General features: G+C 45.2%; 2 protein-coding genes and 2 pseudogenes across 9 annotated transcripts in view; 1 reads left to right on the plus strand and 3 right to left on the minus strand.

The window, feature by feature from the left end:
- Positions 1 to 13138, minus strand: part of TANGO6 (transport and golgi organization 6 homolog) — a 150912-nt gene extending 137774 nt beyond the window's left edge. Inside the window, exons 1-4 of the mRNA XM_059667636.1 lie at positions 12969 to 13138; positions 5325 to 5965; positions 3309 to 3425; positions 1565 to 1706 (exon numbers count right to left, since the gene is read on the minus strand). Of these exons, the coding sequence (XP_059523619.1) occupies positions 1565 to 1706; positions 3309 to 3425; positions 5325 to 5965; positions 12969 to 13065 (997 nt within the window). The 5' untranslated portion in view covers positions 13066 to 13138. The remainder of the gene's footprint in view (positions 1 to 1564; positions 1707 to 3308; positions 3426 to 5324; positions 5966 to 12968) is intronic.
- Positions 13139 to 14134: 996 nt separating this feature from the next.
- On the minus strand, positions 14135 to 17308 carry LOC132217426 (high affinity cAMP-specific and IBMX-insensitive 3',5'-cyclic phosphodiesterase 8A-like; annotated as a pseudogene).
- Positions 17309 to 20633: 3325 nt separating this feature from the next.
- Positions 20634 to 24716, minus strand: part of CDH1 (cadherin 1) — a 92429-nt gene continuing 88346 nt past the window's right edge. For all 8 annotated transcript variants that reach the window (XM_059667657.1, XM_059667658.1, XM_059667652.1 and 5 more), the window contains 3 exons: positions 24113 to 24243; positions 23053 to 23196; positions 20634 to 22270 (listed from right to left, as the gene is read on the minus strand). In XM_059667657.1, the coding sequence (XP_059523640.1) occupies positions 22061 to 22270; positions 23053 to 23196; positions 24113 to 24243 (485 nt within the window). In that variant the 3' untranslated portion in view covers positions 20634 to 22060. The remainder of the gene's footprint in view (positions 22271 to 23052; positions 23197 to 24112; positions 24244 to 24716) is intronic.
- On the plus strand, positions 22352 to 22496 carry LOC132217695 (small nucleolar RNA SNORA48; annotated as a pseudogene).

The raw sequence follows: 24716 nt of genomic DNA on the forward strand, positions 1-24716 counted from the left end.
AATGAAGCTAAGTGTAAGAAGCCAAACACAAAGATCACAAATTGTACCATTCATTCCATTTGGATGACATATCCAGAACAGGCAAATTCATTGAGACAGAAAGTAGATCAGTGCTTACAAGGACTGTATGAGGGGACCGGGGGAGTAATTGGGGGTGGATAATGATAAAAATGTTTGGAATTTGTGGTGGTGCTGTCGGCACACAGACCATGTGCATCCCCAAGGACGACCTCTACCCCAACGACCTGTATTATACTTTAATGTATATGTGAATATATTGAAAATAATGTTTGTTTTTTCCTGGTTTTTGTTTTGCTTTTAGCCTTTACGTGCTAGGATCACAGGCAGACTTTGTAAGGATGGCTGAAGTTCTCCTGCAAGGTTTAATTTGTTATCATGTATATATTCCAAAGCAAGCTGCCTTGTGGTTTCGGCCAGCCTTCTGCTATGTTGATAAGATTGATTTACTGCTTAAAATCACTTTATCCAATTTTTACTGAACTTTTTATGTAAAAAATAAAATTAATTAAAGAAAAATGTTTGGAATTAGATATTAGTAATGGCTACACAACTTTGTGAATATACTAAAAACCATTGAATTGTATTCTTTATTTTTAACTATATTTTTTAAGATTGTTTATTTGAGATTTTTCTTGTTTATTTTTTTTCTTTTCTTTTTTTTATTGATTTCAAAGAGGAAGGGAGAGGGAGAGAGAGATAGAAATATCAATGATGAGAAAGAATCATTGATCGGCTGCCTCTTGCACGCCCCCAACTGGGGATCGAGCCCGCAACCCGGGCATGTGCCCTTGACCAGAATCGAACCCAGGACTCTTCAGTTCGCAAGCCGACACTCTATCCACTGAGCCAAACCGGCTAGGGCTATTTTTAACTATTCTTAAAAAATTTTTTAATTGATTGATTTTTAGAGAGAGAGGGAGAGTTGAGAGAAGGACGAGAGAAACACCAATTTGTTGTTCCACTTATATATGTATTCACTGGTTAATTCTTGAATGTTCCCTTTTCTTATATGTGCCCTGATCGGGAATTGAATCCTCAACCTTGGCATATCAGGACCACACTCTAACCAACTGAGCTTCCTGGCCATGGTGTGGAAATGAATCTAAAACTTCATTCCAAAGTGTGTATCTCTTAGGTATGTGTAGCTTCAAGATAACTATTTTGTGTTTTAAGTCCTGAGGCGAAGTCCTCTTAGCACCCTGCTACAAAGCCTTTTCCCACTGAGAATTTCACATTTTCTTTGGGGTTTTACTTAAACTTTCTGTGCAATGCTTTCCTCTGATACTACAAATCATTTGAAATAGCCCACAATATCATTCAACAATGTGAGCAGTGTGTCACGACTGTTTTAGAAAAATGGCAAGAAAATAGTTTCTTTGGAAAAGAAATTCATTAAGGTTTGACTTCCAAGTCTAACTTCCTTAATCTCCACAAAGACACATATTGTCTCTATCAAGTTTAAAGGCCAATGTTAAAGACCAGTAATTCACTCTTGCTTGAAGGAAAATGGATACTACAGTAACAGAAACATTTTCTTTCTTACCACCCGCTCCTTCCAAAATGCCCCGGACCACTGCCTGCACACCACTGGGTCTCATCAACCTTTCAGAGAGCAGCTGCCCACACAGACGCCGAAGCCAAGCGGGGGCCCGACATCTAACTTGTGTCTTCACATCTGTGCAGGACTGAAAAAGGAAGGGGAAGGGAAAGGTATGAACTGAATGTCAGTGAAATAGATGGGATGTAGAAGTTATTAAAACATATGTAATGAGACAGACTGACAATAAACAGTATGCTATACAGACTTCAAAACAACATTTTTTTCCTTAAAAAAAAAAGGCTCCTTTACAAAACCTTCTTCCTCATATTTAACTTTTAAGAAAGTAAAAATACAGTGAAACAGCAAGTGAAGTTTCAAACCCAGAAATAGACAAACACATCAGTGAATAAAATACAGATTTGGGGAACACAAGGTTAACGTGGCCATTAACCCTGAATGCAGTCCTTCCAGTTGAATCTAGCTTCCAAAGAAGATTCCTCTGAACACTACTCACCACCAGGAGGACAGTTCACAACAGAGGGCAGGCACTCTAGTCTTGCCTCCACGGTCTTACCTACTATGATTCCTTGCGACACAGCAATTTCAAGAAAGAGGTGGATTTCTTCAAGGGCTCCCTTTTTAGAGTTCTGTGGCGCCATCATGAACAAACAGACTTGTGTCCCTTATTTTGAGCAAAAATGTTAACCATTTTTGGACACTTGGGAGCCCTAAATTAGTGAAAGAAACAATCCTAACTAACCTGTCCTCTCTCTTATAGTTATGGAGGAGTAATAATTACCATTTATTGTTAAGAACCTTCCACATAATCTCAAAGGGACTATAAAAAAGGCACTGCTGTCATCCCATTTTATGGATAAGGAAAGTGAGGGATGGAAAGGTGTATTAATTCATACAGCTGTGCACTGAGGTTGAATTCTAGTATGCCTAACTCCACTGTCTCTTTTTACCACATTATCATTATAATGCATTTGTTTTAATCTGGCAAACTGTGAATTTATTCAGAGAAGCAGAGTGTGAGGCCAGAGGAGTCCTATGGGGGGTGGGCTATAGTAATGCTCTAGGGATGAGATGAAAATGACTTCAACTGGGAGATATCTTTGTCTCCAGCTTCAGCTGGTCCTTGTTCCTGACCTGAAGCCAATTCCTTTGGCCCCTCACGCTTTACTCACCTAGATTTATGACTAAACTCTAGGTCCTAAGAGCAAATAGGTAATTCCCATCTACATCCCCAAATTCAGTCATTGCAGATACATAATTATTTTTAAGGCAAAAAGGAATTATCGTATGCCTAGCCCTAGGCAAATATATACTATTACTTTTTTTTCCCCAAAGGAGCTAAAAATAGTCCCAATAACAGCTCTAATTTTAATTTCTTGACTTCAAATACTCCATTCAAAGATAGGATATTCAAATATTTCTGCCAAAAGAATGTATTGTCAAACAGCCAAATTTTAGTTTAAAAATATCTAGTTTCAGAATGAATATATTTTAAATAAAACTACCATATTCTTGGGAATAGTGTTCATCATTCCATTAAAAGAAAAATCTTTTTTAAGTTAACCTAAGGATCAGTGAAATTTAGTTTTCCAAATACCATGTAATGATCTAAGAGATGAAATGAGGTTTAACTAGATTATCAAATTTCCCAGGAGAAGGGCCACTCCCAGAAGACAGCACATTATAATTAATGATTCACCCACGAGAGTCCCTAGGCCTGAATACCGACCTGGGGTGGTCCTCCCTGGAGGATAAGTAATTCTCGAACTGCTAATGGTTGATACACTTGATCCAAGATGTCTCTCAAGGCCTCCCTAGATAGGGCTCTTTCCTCTTCGGTTAACACCTAAAAAAAAACATGCAGTACTTGGCTTTTGCAGAATACAAAGCAGGTAGGCAATCGAAGGTGATATTTTACAATACTGCACAGACACTTGTGAGGGGAGAGAGAAGGCGGCTTCTTGATTTCCTTCCGCCTGGAAGAAGCCACACCACAGAGACACTCCTGCCCTCTCTCCATCCCCGCACTCAGCTCTGGGCAGGAGAGCTTACTGACTTACCTCAATGGCGAGGCGGGAATAAGCTTACTTACTGGCTGGTTTTGTCATGCACAGCTCAGCGCGCTCCTCTGCCACCTCTTCAGAGCAAGTGCACATTCTGTTCTGCTCTTCTTGGCTGTGCGTTTTACAGAGGCACGTCCCCTGCCGGAAGGCAGAGGCACTGCAGTCTCCCAGCCCTCCTTAAAACTGGGGGTGTAGTAAGTGTGTCTGATTCTGGAATTCACTGTTGGGAAGCCCATTTGTCTCCATCTAGAAACAATATCCTCCAACTTTGAATTTATGAGTAATGTTTGTTTTAATTTTTTACTGATTTTTAAAGGGAGGAAGGAAGGGAGGGGGAGAGAGAGGAAGTGAAAGAGAGAGAAACATCGATGTGAGAGAGAAACATTGATCTGTTGCCTCTCATACACACCCCAACCTGCGATCAAACCCACCTCTTGGTACATGGGACGATGTTCCAAGCAACTGAGCCACCGGCCAGGGCTAAAGGTGATGTTCTGACTTTTCACATCTCTCTTACTCTGTTAAATGTCTTTTAATTCATTGAGAACTTGGGCAGCAAAGAGGAGTGCTGTTCATTGGGCCTTAACAGTACTGTCCCCCTTCAGTAACTCAGTTAAGCAGTCAGTGTGCTGCCCATTATCATTTAGCAAACGGAGGTACAGGAGCTGCTTAGGGTACAGCTGGGACTTGTCCAGCTTCATGATGACACCCATCATGTTTCCCCTTCTGCCAACTTCTCCCACCTTCATACTTGGTCCTTTCTTTTGTCTCTCCTGCCCGAGACCCCTGGGGCACTGCCTGGCCCCAGTGATATTAATAAAACCTGTCGATCAGATGCCCCTATCTCAGAAGTCCAGATAGAATTGTCAGACTCATACCCTGTCATAAAGAGCATAGCGCTCTGCTCCACAGAACAAAGGCAAGGGAGAGCTCATAAATTCCTGTCACTGCTCAAATGATAGTGGGTTTTAGGTAAATGTTTGTGAGCACAGCCAGGAGAGAGAATGGAAAAGGGAACCAACAGTCCTGGCAGGGAGGCTCAGTTGGTTGGAGTTGCTTGGAGCAGAAGGTTGCGGGTTCAATTCCTGGTCGGGCATGTACAGAAAGCAACTGATCAATTGATGTTTCTCTTTCACATCAATGTTTCCCTCTCCCTCTTCCTTCCTCTCTACAAATCAATAAACATATCCTGGGGTGAGGATTTTAAAAAAGGGGGAACAAAAAGAAACATGTTGGAAGATGACATAGAAAGGTGACAGAGAAATGAGGTGGTGGGCATTATGAGATCTGGCTGCAGTGGTTAAGGAATTACCCTGCATATGAACTACACTGACCCTCGCTACATTTATACAATTTTATAAAAAGGACACAGAGGCTCAAAGAAATAGCCTGTGATAACTGTTCCATAGAATGACAAGAAGGGACAGGTGAAATGGGCTCTCCAGGTGTGCAAATGACTAGCATCTAATAAAGCTCCAACCCTCTAAAAAGATTCATTTATCTACTGGGTATGCTCTGACATTCACTAGGAGCTCTAGCTCTTTCCATCAGTCCCTTTCTAAAGAAGTAAGAGTTATCTTTTATAACATCCACACACAAATATGTACACATATTCATACAGATTCACACAGACACACCCACAGACTCTGCCTCTCTCCTCTCTCTCTCAACATATATTTTACCTCTTCTTCAGCTTTTAGTGATTTTCTCTTGGTTGGGCAGAATCCCAGTTGGCACAGACCTGCTGCAATATCCCCAAAATGGCGGCAGAAAATCAAGCTCCCCAGAGATGCGTGCTGAGCAACATTTAGGAGGACCCTGCAGCTGGTATACAGTCTCCGGGTTGCATCGGGGGCAGCATCGAGACACACCACGTCTTGAACAACTGCCCCAAACTCAGTCCTGTATCTCAAGGGGACTCCAACACCAGGCATGAGATAGGGGCAGACGCCCAAGGTGACCACAAACTGTAGAGCTGACTGGACAGTCTTCTGCTGTGAGATACTGAGTGTATCTGGGCTCAGGGCAGGGGCGGCTTCTGGAGTCCTTGGGTTGGGTTTAGCTGGATTGAAATCAGCGGCAAGGTGGATCATGGTTTCCTTCAAGCACAAGAGCAACAGTAAGGTTTGAGAGGTAAAACTCCAGGTGACATCCACAGAGTTTTGGGGCCACTCTGCCCTATTAGCAATTTCATCCCTTAGGAGTTTCAGTTTCTTCCAGTGAGGATCCTTCAGAAATTTGTCCTCCAAAGCAGACAAGTTAGATTTTAAAGTAGCCAACAAGACATCATGTTTTGTGATCTGTAGTGAACTTGAGCCTGATCCTTTAAAGGACAAAAAAAAAAGAAAAGGAGAGACAACATACGTGGAAAATTAATTGCACTTTCCTCTGTGGAAATGCACTGCCCGCTCCAGTTCCTCCTCTGAGGCCTGGCTCAGATGGCACTGCCTCTGGAAAGCTTCCCCTAATTTTGCCACCCAGCCTAGGCAGAATTCAGGACATTTCCTCCCTTCCTACAGCACTTCGGATGTCATTAGAATAGCGTCCCTAACATGTTATACTTCAGCTAGTTAGTTTCTATTCCACTTGTGTTCTGAAGTCAGAGGCCATGTCTTAGCTATCTTTCTGGGCTTAAATTGTGGCTAGAACAGAAATTTAGAAAGCTGAACATTTACTATCGAAGATTCATTCACTCAAACTATTCTAGGTGCAGCCATTAAATTATATTAAACATTGCCCTGACCGGTTTGGCTCAGCGGATAGAGCGTTGGCCTGTGGACTCAAGGGTCCCAGGTTCGATTCCAGTCAAGGGCATGTACCTTGGTTGCGGGCACATCCCCAGTAGGAGGTATGCAGGAGGCAGCTGATCAGTGTTTCTCTCTCATTGAAGTTTCTAACTCTCTATCCTCTCCCTTCCTCTCTGTAAAAAATCAATAAATTTAAAAAAAAAGTAAATAAATTATCTTGAACATTAATTAATGACATGTTCATTCAATATATTCTAAAGTGGACAAAGAGTATAAAACACTATATGAGCAAAAGATGTAAAGTTTATAGAAAAAATGCAAATGACTTTTAAACATGAAAATATGATCCACTTTGCTCCTAAAAGAAAGGTAAGTTAAAACTGTACTAAAATAGCACTTCCCAGCTATCAGCTGGCTAAAGTCCAAGTTTTATAACACACTAGTGACCCGGTGCACAGATTCGTGCACATTGAAGGGAAATTAATTAGAAGGTGGCCAGCGGGGCCGGACACACTCTGGAGCCAACCTCCTGTGGTCCCTCCCCAGCCGGCTGCACCTGGGGTGGTGCTGGGGAGTGAGCAGGGTCCCGCCGGCAGGTGGGGTCCCTTAGCCTGGCCTGCAGGGATCAGGTAAAACCGTTCTCTGACATCACCCGAGGAGTCTCAGAGTGTGAGAGGGCACTCTGCAAAATTGCTGTCATCCAGGGTGTGGAGTAAACCAACCAGATTTGGGGGGACAGTGCCCCAGCAACAACATAACCCATGGCCGAAGGTAGAATCCTGCAGCCCCACAAGGAATTGGGCTCCCTCCTCTCTGGTTTCGGGGTGAGTCACCCAAGAACCACCACTGCCAACTCACGGCAGCTTGGAAGCTCCTGCGTTGAGTGTCTGGCCCCTGGTGGTCAGTGTGCGTTGTAGCGACCAGTCAGACGGTAAGACACTTAGCATATTAGCCTTTTATATATGTAGATTATGTGACAAGGTTTGGGGAAAAACACACGATCATACATTGCTGGTAGAAACTAAAATGGTACCTCCCTAAGGAGAGAAATTGGGCAATATATAGCAAAATCACATCGGCATTTAACCTTTGCCTAGCAATTCCATTTTAGGAATTCAGGCAAAAATGACATATACACAAGGTATTCATTGTAGTGTTTCTTGTATTAACAAAAGACTTGCGCTAGCCAGTTTTGCCCAGTGGATAGAGCATCAGCCTGTAGACTGAAGGGTCATGGGATCGAATCTGGTCAAGGGCATGTACCTCGGTTGCAGGATCCTCCCTGGCCTGGGCCCTGGTCAGGGTTTGTGCAGGAGGCAACCAATCAATGTGTTTCTTTCACATCAATATTTCTCTCTGTCTTTCCCTCTCTCTAAAAATCAATGGAAAAATATCCTCGGGTGAGGAGTAAAAAAAAAAACAAAAGACTGAAACAACCCAAATGCCCAATAATAGAAAACTGATTGAATAAGAAATGGTATGTACACATAATGGATTACTTATAAAAGGGAAAGAGAAAGATTTGTGCCACTGCGTAGTGATCTCTAAGACTTATTAAAATATAAAAGTGGCCGAGACCGGTTTGGCTCAGTGGATGGAGCGTCGGCCTGCGGACTGAAAGGTCCCATGTTCGATTCCGGTCAAGGGCATGTACCTGGGTTGCGGGTGCATCCCCAGTGGGAGGTGTGCAGGAGGCAGCTGATCAATGTTTCTAACTCTCTATCTCTCTCCCTTCCTCTCTGTAAAAAATCAATAAAATATATTTTAAAAAAATGTAAAAGTGCAGAAGAATATAGTATGCTACCTTTTGTATAAGAATGGAAGGGAAAATGAAATATATTATTTACTTTTATTTTCAAAAATAGCAGTGGGAGCCGAAACCGGTTTGGCTCAGTGGATAGAGCGTCGGCCTGCGGACTGAAAGGTCCCAGGTTCGATTCCGGTCAAGGGCATGTACCTGGGTTGCGGGCATATCCCCAGTGGGAGATGTGCAGGAGGCAGCTGATCGATGTTTCTCTCATCGATGTTTCTAACTCTCTATCTCTCTCCCTTCCTCTCTGTAAAAAATCAATAAAATATATTTAAAAAAAAAAAATAGCAGTGGGAGAACAAATTAAAAACTAAAATGAGTTATACAGAAAGAGGGAGAGAACAGTGAGAAGATAGGGATTTTTCTTTTGTGCTTAATTATAACTTTAAAAATCTTTATAATGAATATTTATTGTTTCTGTACTAAAAAAAAGAAAGTTCTTTTTAAGGCTATAAAATGGTAGGTAGTATATGAGACTGTGTCAAAAAGAAAAACAGTATTTCCCAAAATGCAATCTCTGGATAGTGGGATTAAGGTCATTTTAATTTTCTTCTTTTACTTTTTCTATAGTTTAAGCTTTACTATAAGGAACATAAAGTACTTTATAAAAATAAAAAGGAACAATAACATTGTTCTTTAAAAATAATAAGAGTCAGAAGAATTTTCCATTGCTTCTGTAGGGCTGTCCAGGGTAAGTATTCTGACCCACGGGCGTGAATATGTGGTTCCTTTGGCTAAAGATACCTAAAAAGTAAGTAAGTGCTCTCACAGCTGGTTGCCACTAACCATGAAGATCACTAAACAACCTCTAAGTGACTTCCTGTGACTTTATAAGATGTTTGAACCCAAACATGGGACACAAAAAAAAAGTGATTTAAAGCAAAAGCTGTTTATCGAGTCCCTTAAAAAAAGTAGTCTTTTCTGCCCTCTATTGGTGATAAAAATAAAATCTACTTGAAAATAAAGGCATTCCACCCTCACATCAATTTTTCTCCTCTCTTCTCTCCCTTCCTCTCTCCAAAAATAAATTTAAAAATACTTAAATAAATATACACAATTATCTGAAAAGGTGTTTGAAGTTTCCTCCCTTTTCCAACCACATGTATGTGAGTCTAGCCTTTCTTCATCTGTTTCAATCAGAACAACCTATCATGACAGAATGAATGGAGAAGCAAATATAAAAATTGAGCTGTCCTCTAATAAGCCAGATATTAAGAAAATTTGCAAAAATGTAAAACAATGCCATTCTTCCCACTAATTTATTTTATTTTGCAAAATATAATTTTCATGAGAAATGTCATTATGTTAGCATGTAATGGTTTATTAATGTTATTTTTATCTATTTTAAAATTAATGTTATTTTAAAATAAATGTAAAAGGTTTCTCTTAAGGTCTTCATTTCTAATACAGTAAATATTGATACATATAACCCACAGAAAATCTCTTTTAAGTCCTCAACAATTTTTAACAGTGTAAAAAAGTGCTGAAACCAAAAAGTTTGAGATTGCTGCCTTAAAACAATGTTTTCCAAATTTCAGTCACATAGCATTTCCACAATTTTTGTCATTTATCGGAGTACCAGCTATATTGTAATTTGCTTTATTTCTTCAAATTAAATCATTTTTAAACTTAAATTATAATAGCTAATATATTTTTCTAAGCTTTAAGTATTTAACTCAAGTCCCACAACAACTCTGTGAGGCAAGGACTATTATTAGTCATTAATCATTATTATTTCCAGGGCATATTCAACTTGTGCAGTCTGGCTCCAGAGCCAAACTCCTGATCACTTCACTACACTATTCAGCTTCGAAATGTTTTCCTACCCACCACCTAGAGCCATTCCTATCACACTTCGGGAAATGCTGCCCTCGTGAACAGCATCATCTAGTCTTTCCAATCAGCAATTTAAATATCTATGCTTTGTGACATTTAAAAGCAGACTTCACGATTTGTATAGTATTTTTTAAGTTCAAAGTGCAAACGATGTGGCATGCAAGAATGAGTGTGATACACTTTCCTTATTTGTAAGTTACTGGAATTTTCAGCCCCTTCTCCCTCAGTGAAACTATATTTAGTATTTAGAAAAGTTATTTTTTAAGAAAACTATTGTTGAGATGGCCCCCATTTTTCCTAAAAGTGGAGGTGGAAATATTCTTACTTGCTCCATGACTGAGAATAGAAATGGAAGTCAGGGGAAGAGAAATGCTTAATGCAGCAGAACGTTTGGTAGCTCAAAAGTGAAAGAATGGTGATATCTTCCTTCCCGTCTATGTAATTCCCATCCAGACTCAATTCTTCTTCCTCCTGTGGCCTCACCCATGGAGAATTCCTCTAACTCTATCTGTACCACCCATTCAGCACTAGTGTTCTCTTGCCATGTCGAATGCCTTTTAGTTTATAGGTGTGGTGCCATTTCCCCCAAACAGACAAGATGCTTAAGAGCACAAGTTGTTATACACATTTGCATCTTCAACAGCACTGAGGACAGAATACTAGAAGCAGTTAACTCTCAGTAAATATTACCTCAAAGGTAGTCAATTTACAGATCAAAAACAGTTTAACCAGGGGGATGTAACTTTAACCAATTACTTTCATCCTGTCTGCTCAAGATCCTCTGCCCATCAGGGACATCTGAATATCATAATGCAATTTAAATTCCTTTAGCGAAAGATTTGATAAAAAAAAAAAACAGTGGAGAGACTCACTCAATATACAACAGACTATATGTGCAAAATAATATCATTTAACGACACTAAATAAATAATTCTTTTTCAAATGGGGATCTAAGCATTCCTATTTGAAAAAGAGTAATTTAATAAGTTCATGTATGTAATCCCACCACATGCTCTCTGAGATTTAGAGGTCTTCTGTAAACGAAGTACATGTGCTTTGTGAGAGATGATTACTTCCAGATTGTTTTTGCTCATTTAGCCTTTTCCTCAGTCATACGTGAGAGAGTTGCAGTTGCTAGACAAGTGACCTCTTGATTAGTAAGTTAAAACTCTACTTTGTGGTTTAATTCTCTGTTGGGGCAAAGTGGGGTAGTCACCACACTACAGTGGAAGCCTCCTGAATTCAAACCCTGGCTTTGCCACTCGCTAGACTGACACTGAGCAATCTCCAACCGCAGTAAAATGGAATACAAGCAATACCTAGCTCATGTGATTGTTGTGAGGATCTATAACAATAAAAGTGCAATATGCTAATTAGACCAGATGTCCTTCTGGACATCCTTCCGGATGACCTTATGGATGAAGTCGGGCCTGTGAGGGAAGCCCAGGTCCTGGGTGCTGCCGGCTGGAGGGAAGTCTGGGTCCCGGGTGCTGGCAGCTGGAGGGAAGCCCAGGGTCCGGGTGCCAGAGGGAAGCCGGCGCTGGCAGCAGGGTGAAGGAAGGCCTACTCTTGCACAAATTTTGTGCATCGGGCCTCTAGTTAAATGATAATAATCAGCATAGTACAGGGATTGATACTACTTAGGCACTCAGTGACTATTATTAATCACTTCTTTCCATGTCACCCCAGGTAGGGTATAATGTTTGTGGGAGTGTTTGCAGTTTGGGCGGGGAGGGAGGAGCAGAGGGGGAAGGGGGCATGTCTCAAACTTTGAGACATGAAACATCACCTCACAAGACACTTCATGTACCTTACCCTGCTCACCCTAAACCCCTCTCCCCAAATCAGACACTTTAGCTGTGTTCCTTCTCAAAGCTCCAGAGACAGTGGTTCTCAACCTGTGGGTCGCGACCCCTGAAAATACATCCTGCATATCAGATATTTACATTACGATTCATAACAGTAGCAAAATTACAGTTATGAAGTAGCAACGAAAATAATTTTATGGTTGGGGGTCACCACAACATGAGGCATTGTATTAAAGGGTCCCGGCATTAGGAAGGTTGAGAACCACTGGAATAATATGAGCACATGATCTTGGGTGGGTGACTGAGTCTTCGGTGAGGCTTGGGCGTGCTTGGCTGTGAACGGTGAGCGCCGGGCTCCCAGGGGGCCTTAAGATTCTAAATTGGGGCCCTAAGCGGTGTGGCTCAGTGGATAGAGCGTCGCAGTCAAGGGCATGTACCTTGGTTGCGGACACATCCCCAGTGGGGAGTGTGCAGGAGGCAGCTGGTCGATGCTTCTAACTCTCTATCCCTCTCCCTTCCTCGCTGTAAGAAATCAATAAAATATATATATATATTTTTAAAAGATTCTAAATTGGGAACACCTTGTCAAGTCACCACCAAAGATGAAAAGTGATTGTAAATCCGCCCCAGACTGTGAATCCCTAAATAATCTCCCCAAACCCAGCTCAAACGTCACTGCTTCCTTTTGGGGGGCCCCCTGGCATTTTGCACACATCTCCAGCGTCCACGTTAGGCCCTGCGCCCCCCAGAGGTTGGGACCTCGCTTCACCGGCCGGAGCACCGCGTCTCCGGAGCTGTTTCCGCAGTCGCTGCCGCGGGTGCTGCACCGGGACTGGGAGACACCACTACCCAAGGCGCGTGCGCAGTGTCTGGCAGAGGGCAGCGCTCGGGAGAGCCTGGTTGGTACCAGTATCCACAGACTCCCATTCCTCCTGGAGCCTGGGCTTCCTCACGGGAAAGAGGAGGCTGGGCAGACAGTGCCCAAACCCCGGGGGCGGGGCGGCCTCCGGCCCTGAAGCCCCGCGAGGGCCTGAGGGCGCACCGTGCGGGCGTCAGAGCGGCCGTGGGAGCCTGGCGGCCCTGCGAGTCCCCAATGCCGCCCGGCGCCGTGGTCCGTCCTCTCACCTCCCGGGCTCAGCAGCAGCCTCAGCGCCTCCAAAATCCGCTCCAGACCGCATGTTTCCAGAGGACCGCCACCCGCGGCCAGCCCGGGGTCCGCCATGACTGGAGTGGCGCGCGCCACTTGCGACCTGCTCCAGCGCCTAGAGGCGGACCGGCCCCGCCGCCATCTCGAGTGTGGCAGATACTGCGCATGCGCGCGGCGCTGGGGGTGGGGCCATCGATGTGGGCGGGGCCGGCATGGGCGGGAACGCCCATTTGTCTTGGTATTTTCTCCTTCCCACTCTATTGCCCTGGAGGGTGGAGGGGACCCAGAGCTAACACAACCTGCCTGGATGCACAATTAACCGCTACATCAGGAAGGAAATTAGAAGTAGTTTATCGTGAAATAATGTGTATTTCAGTATGAAAATATTCATGTACTGAATGAAAACAATGGGAGACCTAACGAAGCAGATAGAAAATTGGTCAACTCAGAACAAGGCTTCTGGTATCCAATAGTTATCAATGGCTGATTTACAGAAACAGAATCGCCAACAAAGACCCCAGCAAGTTAAGGGTTTCTACCTTCTAACGCCACATGTGATAAGTGGAGTGGTTGCATTCCATCTTTCATAACTGACCCCTAAATTCTTACCTTATCGGTCTAAAAACCTTAGTCTCTGTGATAACCCCCACCACCCACTCCACAAAAGACATCACTGAAGCTTCTTTTCACTTATCTTAAAGAAAAGGTTTTACCTTTATATTACCTCTCCCTTTAGCATCAAGCAGATCCCTGTCTGAGGGGAACTTTATCTACTGAGGTTTTGGATATGGGGCCTGTGATTTAAACTGACGAAAGACAGATAGGCAAGAGAAAAGCCAGATGTTTATTCACATCCTAAAGAATTCACAGAAAAATGTGCCTCGACGAGGTGATTAGAATTGGGGGCGTGTATGCTATCTTTTTTTTTTTTTTATGGTACTACATTTATTGAAAGTGTGAAGATACAGAACCTTTATAAATATCTAGAATTAAAAATTACCTATGAAAATAAAAACAGATTGGTTTTAAAAAGTCAATTTAGTAAATATTCTGTTTGCTCTGTTTCTGTGACAATATTTGGTTATAAACACTACAAAATAAGGCAAACTTCTGGAAAAAGTCATTAATAAAATTTTATGAAAAGGTGTTCAGTCCTAATTTCTTTTACTTTGTAGAATCACTGGCAAAGTACATCAGGCGAGTAGAGCAGTTTCAGAGGTCCAGTTTCAGACGGAAGGAGTCTTCTCTATTTTGGTGCCAGAGGTGGTCCGACGCCCCGCCGCTTCATTTCGTCGAGTCCTTTCCAGTATTTAAAATTGTTGTCCAGCCCTAGCTGATTTGGCTCGGTGGATAGAGCGTCAGCCTGCGGACTGAAGGGTCCCAGGTTCGATTCCAGTCAAGGGCATGTACCTTGGTTGCGGGCACATCCCCAGTAGGGGGTGTGCAGGAGGCAGCTGATTGATGTTTCTCACTCTCTCTCTCCCTTCCTCTCTGTAAAAAATCAATAAAATATTTAAATAAATAAATAAATAAAATTGTTGTCCAGATGCTGCAGTGACTCCTGTAGGTCTACAAAGTCCTCCCAAGCATGGTACATGTCTGTGACGAAGCAGTCGATGAAGGAGATCTGGGACTGGGGAATGCTGCAGGTGTTTCGGTCAAAAGCTGGCATCACCACAGGTAAGTCCAGCTTCTCTTCTTCTTCGGTCTGAGAAAAATACTCCTCCGAGATGCGTGCAGCCCACTCGATGCACTGCTCCCAGGGCCGGCAGGGGTTGGACGCGTCCGCGCACTTGATCATCATCCGCTTGGTCAGAGTCCGGTTCTCTGGAGACCGGAGCATCCTGTCTACGTCACGAGGATTTGGCTCACTCCCCTCGCTTTCCTCCAGCTCTGCTAAGGGCTTGACGACGCTGTTGACAAACTTATTGATGTGCTCGAAGTGCCTGGTCATCTCCGTGGCCAAGACCATGTCGAAGATGGCCCGGCGCAGCGTCCGGTAGTCATTCCCCTCCACATTCTTGAAGATGTTGCGCTTGTCCTCCTCGGCGGCCAGCTGGAAGGCCAGGGCCGCGTGGTGGGTCTCCAACACGGCACCGTCGTTGTACAGCACGGCCAGCGCGCTGCCCGCGTTGCACGGGAAGAGGTTGGTCCTCCCCGGGTGGTCCAGGTCGTGGATGGCGGCTGCGATGAGGGCGGCGGCCTCGTCCCCTGAGTCTAACGCTTGCTTGATCCTCTCCTGGCAGAGGCAGTAGGCGGTGGCGTGCAGCACGTGGGCAGCGTGGGTGGAGTTGTGTCAGGGGTTGGAGGAGTGGTAGTTGGCTTCCATAGTCTGCAGCCACAGCCGCAGCGTCGTCTCCCAGCACTTCAAGAATTCACAGACCCCCAAAGCGAGCCCGAGACTTGATGAAGGGTTTTTGTTGAGAGAGTATACTCATTCCCAGAGAGTCTTCGAAAACCGTCAGACATCAGGCCCCCAATGAGGCCCTTGGGGTGAGGATCCTCGTCCTTCGCCCCGAACTGGGGTGAATCCAGCTCCGAGCTTCTCAGCATTTCCAGGACGCAGTCTAAGGCTTCCGTCACAGGCACGGAGCTGTTCTCCTGGGCAGCACTGATGATATTGATCACCTTGGTGATGGGCGCCTCGGTGGTCATGGAGTGGATCCGGGCCATGGAGGAGTGTCGCCTCTGGCTGGCCACTTCGCTTGCTCGTGAGGCCACACTCCTGACGTCCAGGGAGCTTTTCCTCTTGTCTTTATGTTTACCCGATGTGGGAGTGTCAGAATGAACAGATTCCGTGATCTTCGCAGCCTTACTGTTGCCGTTGTTCACTCGGATGATGGACACACAGTGTCTAATTTTCCCTCCCCGTCCAATGACAGGTAGTATCTTCACATTTTGTGGTACATTATCTCCGTTTTTGGCGTGGTAAACGCCTTGCCACTCCTTGCCCATCTTCATGCAGGAGTTTATAGTACTGAATAAGTCAGCCTTTTTCTCATTTACAGGCATTTTTGCTAACTCCTTCCCTAATAATTCACCCGACGCATAGCCCACTGTTGTTTCAAATGCTGGATTTACATACTGTATGCAGCTGTCCTCACTCGTGATTTTAATGGCGTCTTGGCGTTTCTCTAGTGCAGTGAATACTGAATTACAAGCCCTGGGTTTCAGCTGTGACCGGTGACCGCCCCTCTCCAAACTCCAGCTGCAGCAGCTCCGCGTAAGAGGCCAGGAGGCTGGGGTTCTCCACGTCCTCCTCGTAAAGCCGGCACCAATGAGGGGCATCACAGACTCCTCTCCATCCCGCCTGCGTACTACACCAACAATAACTGCTTTCTGAAACTTTTGTTGCTCGAATAGACCTGCACAGCGTCAGGGCGTCCAGCTGCTGGGGGTTTCTGTGGTCGATGATGATGATGCCGTGATTTGCAGCCAGGAAACAGGGCAGGACAGCCTGGACCTCCAGGGCCACCGTGCACTTGAACCCTGCTTTTTCACACGCCTTACGGAACCCTTCACACTGGCTATCGTCTTTGATAAACGCTAACAGTACCTGGAGTTGATCTGCATGAAACCTCATGGGGCCAAAATGCACGTGAGATGTTGGTCTCTTCGAGTCGCAAGGCTGAGGGGGGTCCGCGGGGAGGGCGCCGCTGGTGGTGGCCACGGCTTCGGGCTCCGGACGCAGCAGGGCGCCCGGCCCGCCCGGCGGGGGCAGCAGCGCCGCGGGGTCCTGCGCGTCCTCGGCCTCCCGGGCGCCCGGGTACACGGTCTGGGTCTCGGTAATGTGGATGCTCCGGGCGCAGCCCATGCTGGCGGGGCGCCGCGGACACGCTGGCGGCGGCCGCTCTCCGGCCAGCAAACGGTCAGCCAACGGCCCGCCCGGCGCCTCGCGGCCACCGCCAGCGCCGTGTCATCGCCGCCCGGGCGCGCGGACGGGCGGACGGCGGGAGCGCGGGTCTCACGTCCGGAAGCGCGGCCGCCGCTTTTATCCCGGGGCGGCGGCGGCGGAGGGGGCGCTGGGGCGGGGGCGCCGCGGACGCCCCGCCGAACGTGCCCTCCCCAGGCGCCCGGCCGCCCTCACATCGCCCGCTCGCCGGCCGCGCTTCCGGGAAACGCCGGGGAGGAGATTCGCGCTCTCCCCGCCGGGAGCCCCGCGGCGCCCGACACCTCGCGGCCCCGACCCCCGAAAGAAGCGCCCCGGCGGCCCCTCGCCGCGCCCGCCCTGAGGCCCGGGGCTGGGGGGAGCCCGTCGGGCGGCCGCCCGCTGAGAGGCAGGGAGCGCGGATCCAGGCGGCCCGGCCCGCGCCGTCGAGAACCGAACCGCAGACACGGCGCGCCCCCGGGAGCTGCCTGGTATGCTATCTTAATAGGGAAAGGGGAGGGAGAGAAAGGGCAGTGAAGGGAAAACAAGTGACTTTGGGGAAAAATAAATGAATAAATGGAAGATATGATAGTTTTGTGACAATATCTGTTAGTGATTTCCTATCCCAGTGGTGCTAATTTCTACCCTCCCTGCTTGTGAAACTCCTGGGGAGATTGAGGACTGTTGAATTCTTCTGGGAGCCTCTGCTTTTAGGCAGATAAGGGGAGTTTAGGGGGGAAAACGAACACTTCTCCATTAGTGCTATATTCTGGATCCCTTTATCTCTATTTCAACTCAAAATTCAGAGGCTCTTTGCTGTCTCGTCCCCTCCCCAGGCCAGTTCATCAACCCTGCAAACAGATGCACCTTCGCAGAACACCACTTGGGGTCACACAGTTCTGCTCAACACACTTTAGTAGTTTATCGGACCCACTAAATCCAGTCCGGCTTGGTCTTTTCTATCATCCTGCTTCTGCTTAAATGATTTCCTCTACTCAAAACTCCCTTGCTGTGCCCCTTGTTCGACAATAGGAAGAAAGGCACTACCGTGAGCCAGGCACTCTTCTAAAAGCTTTAGACATTTCAGCTCACCTAGCTTCACAGCCTATGTAGTAGAAACAGTTATCTTCCTATTGGAGAAAAGGAAACAGGAGAGAGGAAGGTTAAATACTAAAGCTCGGAATCAGAATTTGAACTCGGGGCAGGACGGCTCCCGTCTTCTCCACATACCACCTTGGCAGGACCTATGGAACCAGCAGGAGGGAAACGGAGGCACGGTTCTCCAGGCTCCTGGCTGGGCCTGCTACTTTCTCAGTAGTCTGTGGCGAGCCAGCCCGGCCATGGCATACTCAGCCCCACATGGGGCACCATATGTGCCGCACCAGCTCAGCCAGGTTCGGTGCCCCTGAGAGGGGGCGGTGAAGGATTGAGAAAAGACAGACAAGAGAATGAAAGCTGGGTCTGGGTGGAACGCTGTCCTCTCTGATGGAGAGCTGGCGACAGCGCCGCGGACTACAAGCCGTATCTTTATTTTATAGCCTGACTCCACGAGACAAAGGAAGGGTGTGGTCAAGATGTTTACAACATTCTCCTGGGTTTTGATCCTCAGTTACAGGCACCTGAACTCTTATCAAGCCCACATCACTCAGGCACGTGTTGGGACCATAGGTTCAAGCTTACAGCTATAGCTGTTGGCTATAATTGTGCTGGGAGGGCTCTGCATGTGGCAATGAGAGGACTGTGCTCTCTCATCAGTCCAAGGCTTGAACCTGTCCAAACACGGTAGCCGCTTTCCACAGTAGTCTTTTTCAGAAGTTACATTTCCTTGCTGGCACAGCCTCTTGCTTATGGTAGGTACTCTGTAAACAGTTCTATTTTATTCATGGGAGAACCATTTTATTTGTCTTTATCATATTTTCCCCTATATTTTATCACTGTAAGACATGAAATTTACCATTTTTAAGTGTATGATTCAGTGGCAATAAGTACATTCACAATGTTATACAACCATTTTATACTCCCATGTCAAACTTCTTTTTATTAAGGTAAGATATGCATAACATAAAATCAACCTTTCTAAAGCAAACTGTTCAGTGGTATAAGTATTCACATTGTAGCATGTGTCAGGATTTTTTTTTTTAAAAAGAATAGTTTACTGATTTTTCAGGAAAGGAAGAAGAGGAAGCAAGAAACATGGATGTGAGAGCACAACATGGATCCACTGCCTCCTGCACGCCCCCTACCAGGGATCAAGCTCACAAATGGGGTATGTGCCCTTGACCAGGAATCAAACCAGCAACCGCCTGGTGCAAAGGATGGTGCCCAGCCCACTGAACCACACCAGCCAGGACAGGATTTTTCTCCTTTTTAAGGCTGAATAATATTCCATGTTATGTGTATGCCACCTTTTGTTTAATATACTCATCCACTGATGGACATTTGGGTTGTTTCCACCTTTTTTTTTTTTTTTTAAATATTTTATTGATTTTTTTACAGAGAGGAAGGGAGAGAGAGAGAGAGTCAGAAACATCGATGAGAGAGAAACATCGATCAGCCGCCTCCTGCACATCTCCCACCGGGGATGTGCCCGCAACCCAGGTACATGCCCTTGACCGGAATCGAACCCGGGACCCTCCAGTCCGCAGGCCGACGCTCTATCCACTGAGTCAATCCGGCTTCGGCTGTTTCCACCTTTTGACTGTTGTGAATAACGCAGTGAACACAGGCGCAGTCGTTGTGAACATTTTTCACGTTTGCTTTTGTGGTCTGTTGATATGCTTTTTTCTCAAATTGTTACTTTCCAGACAGCATTAACACTTTACCCCTAGATTCATCATTTGTCTCCTAAGAATAAGGATTGTCCTAGTGAACAATGTCACCATTATTAAACCCCTGTTAATGTATAGAGTGCAACTTAACTGTACACCTAAAAATAATAAAATGTTATATATAGCTTACAATTTAAAAATTTTAAGAGTAGTTTAAAAAGTTATACCCCTCCAGCAGGGAAAAGTCAAAGACCTATCCCAGGATTTCTCAGAGGCACCACTGCCATTTGGGGCCTGATAATTCTTTGTTTGCGGGGCTGTCCTGTGCATTGCAGGGTGTTTGGCAGCTTCCCTGGCCTTGACATTAGCAGCACCTCCCCAGTCATGACAACCAAAACATATCCAGAAATTGCCAAATATCTCCTGGGGGAGGGGGCCATCTACCCTGTTAGAGAACCGCTGGTCTATATTAACTTTGCTGACTCACTGACTGTTGTTTGAAGCTCTACTTCTTACCCTCAGCTCAGCCCAGTCCTCTCCCATTGCCAAAGGAATTGTATTGGTTTTACAACATGCACATGAATAGATGTTTTTCTTTTTATAATTTTGGACCTTTAAAAAAAAATATATTTTTATTGATTTCAGAGAGGAAGTGGGAGGGAGAGATAGAAACATCAATGATGAGAGAGAATCCTTGATCGGCTGCCTCCTGCATGCCCCCTACTGGCGATCAGTCCCGCAGCCCTTGACCGGAATAGAACCCGGGACCCTTCCGTCTACAGGCCATAGCTCTATCCACTGAGCCAAATCAGCTAGGGCATGAAGAGATGTTTTTCAAATAAAGTGACCCTGAAAATGCAGTTTCTCTTCCACTCTGTGCACAACAGAAAAACAAAGCTCTGGAGAAGTCATTTGAATATAAAGCTCCTTTCTCCATGTTTAGACTGAGGTCATCTATCATTTGTGTTGCCTGGGATTGTGGTGCAATCAAATGAAACAAGTTTGACAATGATTTAACAAAATTCTTTAATAAAATTTATAAAAATGAATATTTAGGAATACATTTTATCAGCCTGAATTGTTTTTCCATCCCCAAAGAAAATAGAAATTATCAGTACCCGCACACATATACACTCAAAACTATAGTGACTGTCTATACAGAACTACATTAGAGTTTAAACTGCTTAAAAAAATCAAGACAATTCCAAGAAGTGGTTGCAGGGATGATTTTTTCCTTTGAAACAGTTGATGGACAGTAAGCAATTTTCTGTGGTTGTCAAATGTTTTTGATAGTCGCATCTCAACTAAAAGAATCTCTCAATCGAGGTTCTCCTTACCCCCAGGAAAAAAAATTGGAGTTCCTAATATTCTGTTTTCTCAGATTTGGGGACATACGTGTCCAGATCAGCCACTACTTCCTGTGGACATCAACAGAAGCAAGTACTTGGGGAGTCTATTGGACCATGGTCTTGAGATCTGGGTAGAAAACACATGTTGAGATTCTTCCCGTTTATTTCCAGAATTTTCAGGGCTAGAGGTAAAGCCATCTCAACCATTCTCAGCCTCAGTTTGCTAAATTGCCAGGCTCCGCGACAATTTCTCCTGCCATCTCCAAGCCCACTTCTCATGTTTTCCATCAGCTGTGAAAAGCCATCTTCTCTCTTTGGCCGCCACACTTTCGGCACTGTTCTGAGTCTCGAAATACTTCAGTCTCTTTTAAGTTTTTGTGATAAACATGAAAAGTTAAGTGGCACCTGAAAACTCTCGCTGTTTCTGATCAAGGCTCCTTGTTTAGAACCAAAGTACCGCATAAGGACATTCACATAACAAACATTCTGACTCAGAACAAGTAAATGGGTAGATGTCCATTTCAAGTTACACACTTAGGAGATGAAAAAAGAAAACTGTTTAAGACCTTAAGAGTATACAATACCCAGTCACAATATGGCCAGACTAAGACACAGCCTCTCACCCTAAAAGGGCCCAATAGTTTCTGCCTCACAGAAGTCCTGTCTGGGGTAACGTGAATTGGGGAGTGAGAGTGGATACTGGAACATGGGACACCGGTGCAGTGATAGGATAAAAAAAAAATTAAAAATTAAATTTTATGTTTATAAAAACAATAGGGCATTCAACCCCACCCCTTCTTTTTAAAAATGAGACACGCCCTTAAAAAAAATCTGCAAGTTGCAAACTTGTAAAGAGTGACGAGAGAAAGAAAGGACTCAAGGAATAAGTCAAAATCTTTCTAACACACAGATTAGATCTACAAAGTGGAAATTATAACTACCCTAGCGGCATCACTGATCAGTCTCTCTTCCCCAGATACTCATCTCACATAAGGGGAGCTGAAAGACCTCCAGAAAAATTATTCCTACATTTCCCAGCACACGAGTATAGGGACCCATCTCTCTCCTCATCTGCCTTGAGTCCCCTAATCATCCACGCCACCTCCATACATATCTGCCAGTTTCTTGAAGCGATTGCCCCATTCATTCAGGTAGTCATAGTCCTGGTCTCGGTCTGACTCCGAGGAGTTGAGGGAGCTCAGACTAGCAGCTTCGGAACCACTTCCTTCGTAATCAAACACGAGCAGAGAGTCGTAAGGGGGAGCCGTGGGGTCGCTGTCGGCCGCCTTCAAATTCTAAAGAAGGAAGAAAACAGGATCTTTCAATGAAAGGAGCCACACACCTGACATCTTAGGCAAGATGCCTTCTCTTACCCCCTCCCCTGGCAATGGGCAAGGAGACACCTGATTGGTGGTGTTGCTCTTATATCAGTCAGGGGCAGAGCAGACATGCAGTCCTTAGTTCATCCTAGCTTGATGCCTGTCTTGGTGGCCAGAGCTGTTTCATGCCTGAGGCACATTGAAAAAAAAAAGATGCCTTCTCTTGATGCCTCAAGCAAAGTGGACCGCATGACAATGCAACCATCACCCTGTAGAACCCCAGTAGCAATCAACACCAGCAAGGTAAATTTATACAAACTGCCCCGAAGACAGACATGACATGTTGTTAATGAAAACAAAGTTAAGGGAAAATATGAAGAATATTTTTCCCCCTAAAAACGAAAACGGTAAGTTCTTTGTAAGGAGGGAAGATAGAAGCACCAATCGACCTGGATCATCAGATGCCACCCAGAAACCAAACAGGATCTACTTTGTATCTCTTTCATTTCATTTCTAATTCTATTCAGTCATTTCAAGTAATTCTTGGTGTTGCCTTATGGACTTCCCAGTTCACTAAGATCCATTCGAAATGATATTTCTGAAATTCAGATGAGACACACAAAAATAGGGCTCAGGGATCATGAAAGATGACAATATGGCGAAGGAAAGAATCTAGACTGTCTCCAACTTTGGACGCAAAGGCTCCTTTCTAAGTTTAGAGGTGAGTTCTGCCTTGGCTTTTGACTTTGCTGTCTTACTTCATCAATGAAGTTTCCAATTTCATCAGGATTGGCAGGGCGGGGCCGATACTGGGGCATAGTCAGGAGGGTTGGCGCCACATCATTGCGAGTCACTTCCGGCCGAGCATCCAGGCCCCTGTGCAACTGGCTCAGGTCAAAGTCCTTTGGAGAAAAAGGTAAACGAATAACAAAGAGTAAATCAGAAACGGGGTTCTGTTTGGTTTATAGGTTCTGGTACTGGATAATGCCTTCACTGCCAACTACAGATTTACAGGCATGTGCCAGTGTAAGCTGAAATGGTAGTTTTCAACCAAAGAGTCTCCAAAACAGCATTGGAAGGAAATATAGCACAAAAGGATTATGAGAAACGCTTGCAGGTAGAGATGGAGAATGTCTGTACCTTATTAATTTCTCACAGGGTATGATTATTAGATTATTATTCAGCAAATATTCTCGCCCTTCCCACCCTATCAGGACTCTGTAATGGGTCTGATGCTTCCCTTTCTAAAAACAGCAGACTTGTAAAACTTCTCTGGTAAAACTCCAGGGTAAGGCAAGTTAAGACCACCCCCAAATCAGGACAAAGAAAGAAAACCTAAAGATTTAATATCTACAAAAAGTAAAAAACACACACACACACACACACACACACACACAAAAAAAAAACAACAGTTTAGCCTAGCTAAAATAACTCAAGGGGAAAAAATATGAAGCCAGATCAGCTGCTCCCTGTCAAAGATAACTTGAATGAAGTTCATTTCCTGAGACCAGCAACGAGGAAAGTAGGCTCTGGAGTCAGACTGCCTGGTTCTAGTGCTTCCTAGCTGTGTGACTTTGGGCAAGTTGCTTAACTGCTCTGTGCCTCTGTTCAGTAACTTGAGTGCAGAACGGTACAATAAACGTAAGCAATGTTGTGTGGATGACGACGGCTAGTGACAATGTCTATGCTCTTGGGCAAGGCTTTAGAAAAACATAATAGACAAAATGACACAGAGCTATTTCCAATGTCCGCCCTCTAACCACTGCTTCTTCCGAATAAACTGCCACTAAGGTTTTTACCACAGTTTTTAGAACCCACCTGGTCCTCTTCTCCACCTCCTTCTTCATCATAGTAATACACGTTGTCCCGGGTGTCATCCTCCGGGGGCAGTAAGGGCTCTTTGACCACCCGCCTCCTCCGGACAAACAGCAGCAGCAGCAGAATCAGGACTGTAAGGGGAAGACAGAGGTCAAGAAGGCCATACGCAGCGACTGTCAGCACGCGCTGCCTCGCACACCAGACGGATGGCTGTTACACAACCCACGTGGCGATGCTCACATCCCTGCAGGTCACATACGCATTACAGCAGACCGGACAGTATGGGAATTCAAGCACGGTCTTGAATTCACAACTGGATCTGAAACCAATCGGTTATTTTCCAAAGTCTGAGGGAAAGTGTTCCAAGCAGTGGACATGGTACCAGTAAAGGCCTTGCATGGTGTGATTCAGGAAGGGGAGGTCAGCCAAACCGGTTTGGCTCAGTGGATAGAGCGGCGGCCTGCGGACTGAAAGGTCCCAGGTTCGATTCTGGTCAAGGGCATGTACCTTGGTTGCGGGCACATCCCCAGTAGGGGGTGTGCAGGAGGCAGCTGGTCGATGTTTCTCTCTCATCGATGTTTCTAACTCTCAATCCCTCTCACTT

The sequence above is a fragment of the Myotis daubentonii genome, chromosome 15, assembly GCF_963259705.1.
Source record: "Myotis daubentonii chromosome 15, mMyoDau2.1, whole genome shotgun sequence".
Lineage (NCBI taxonomy): Eukaryota > Metazoa > Chordata > Mammalia > Chiroptera > Vespertilionidae > Myotis > Myotis daubentonii.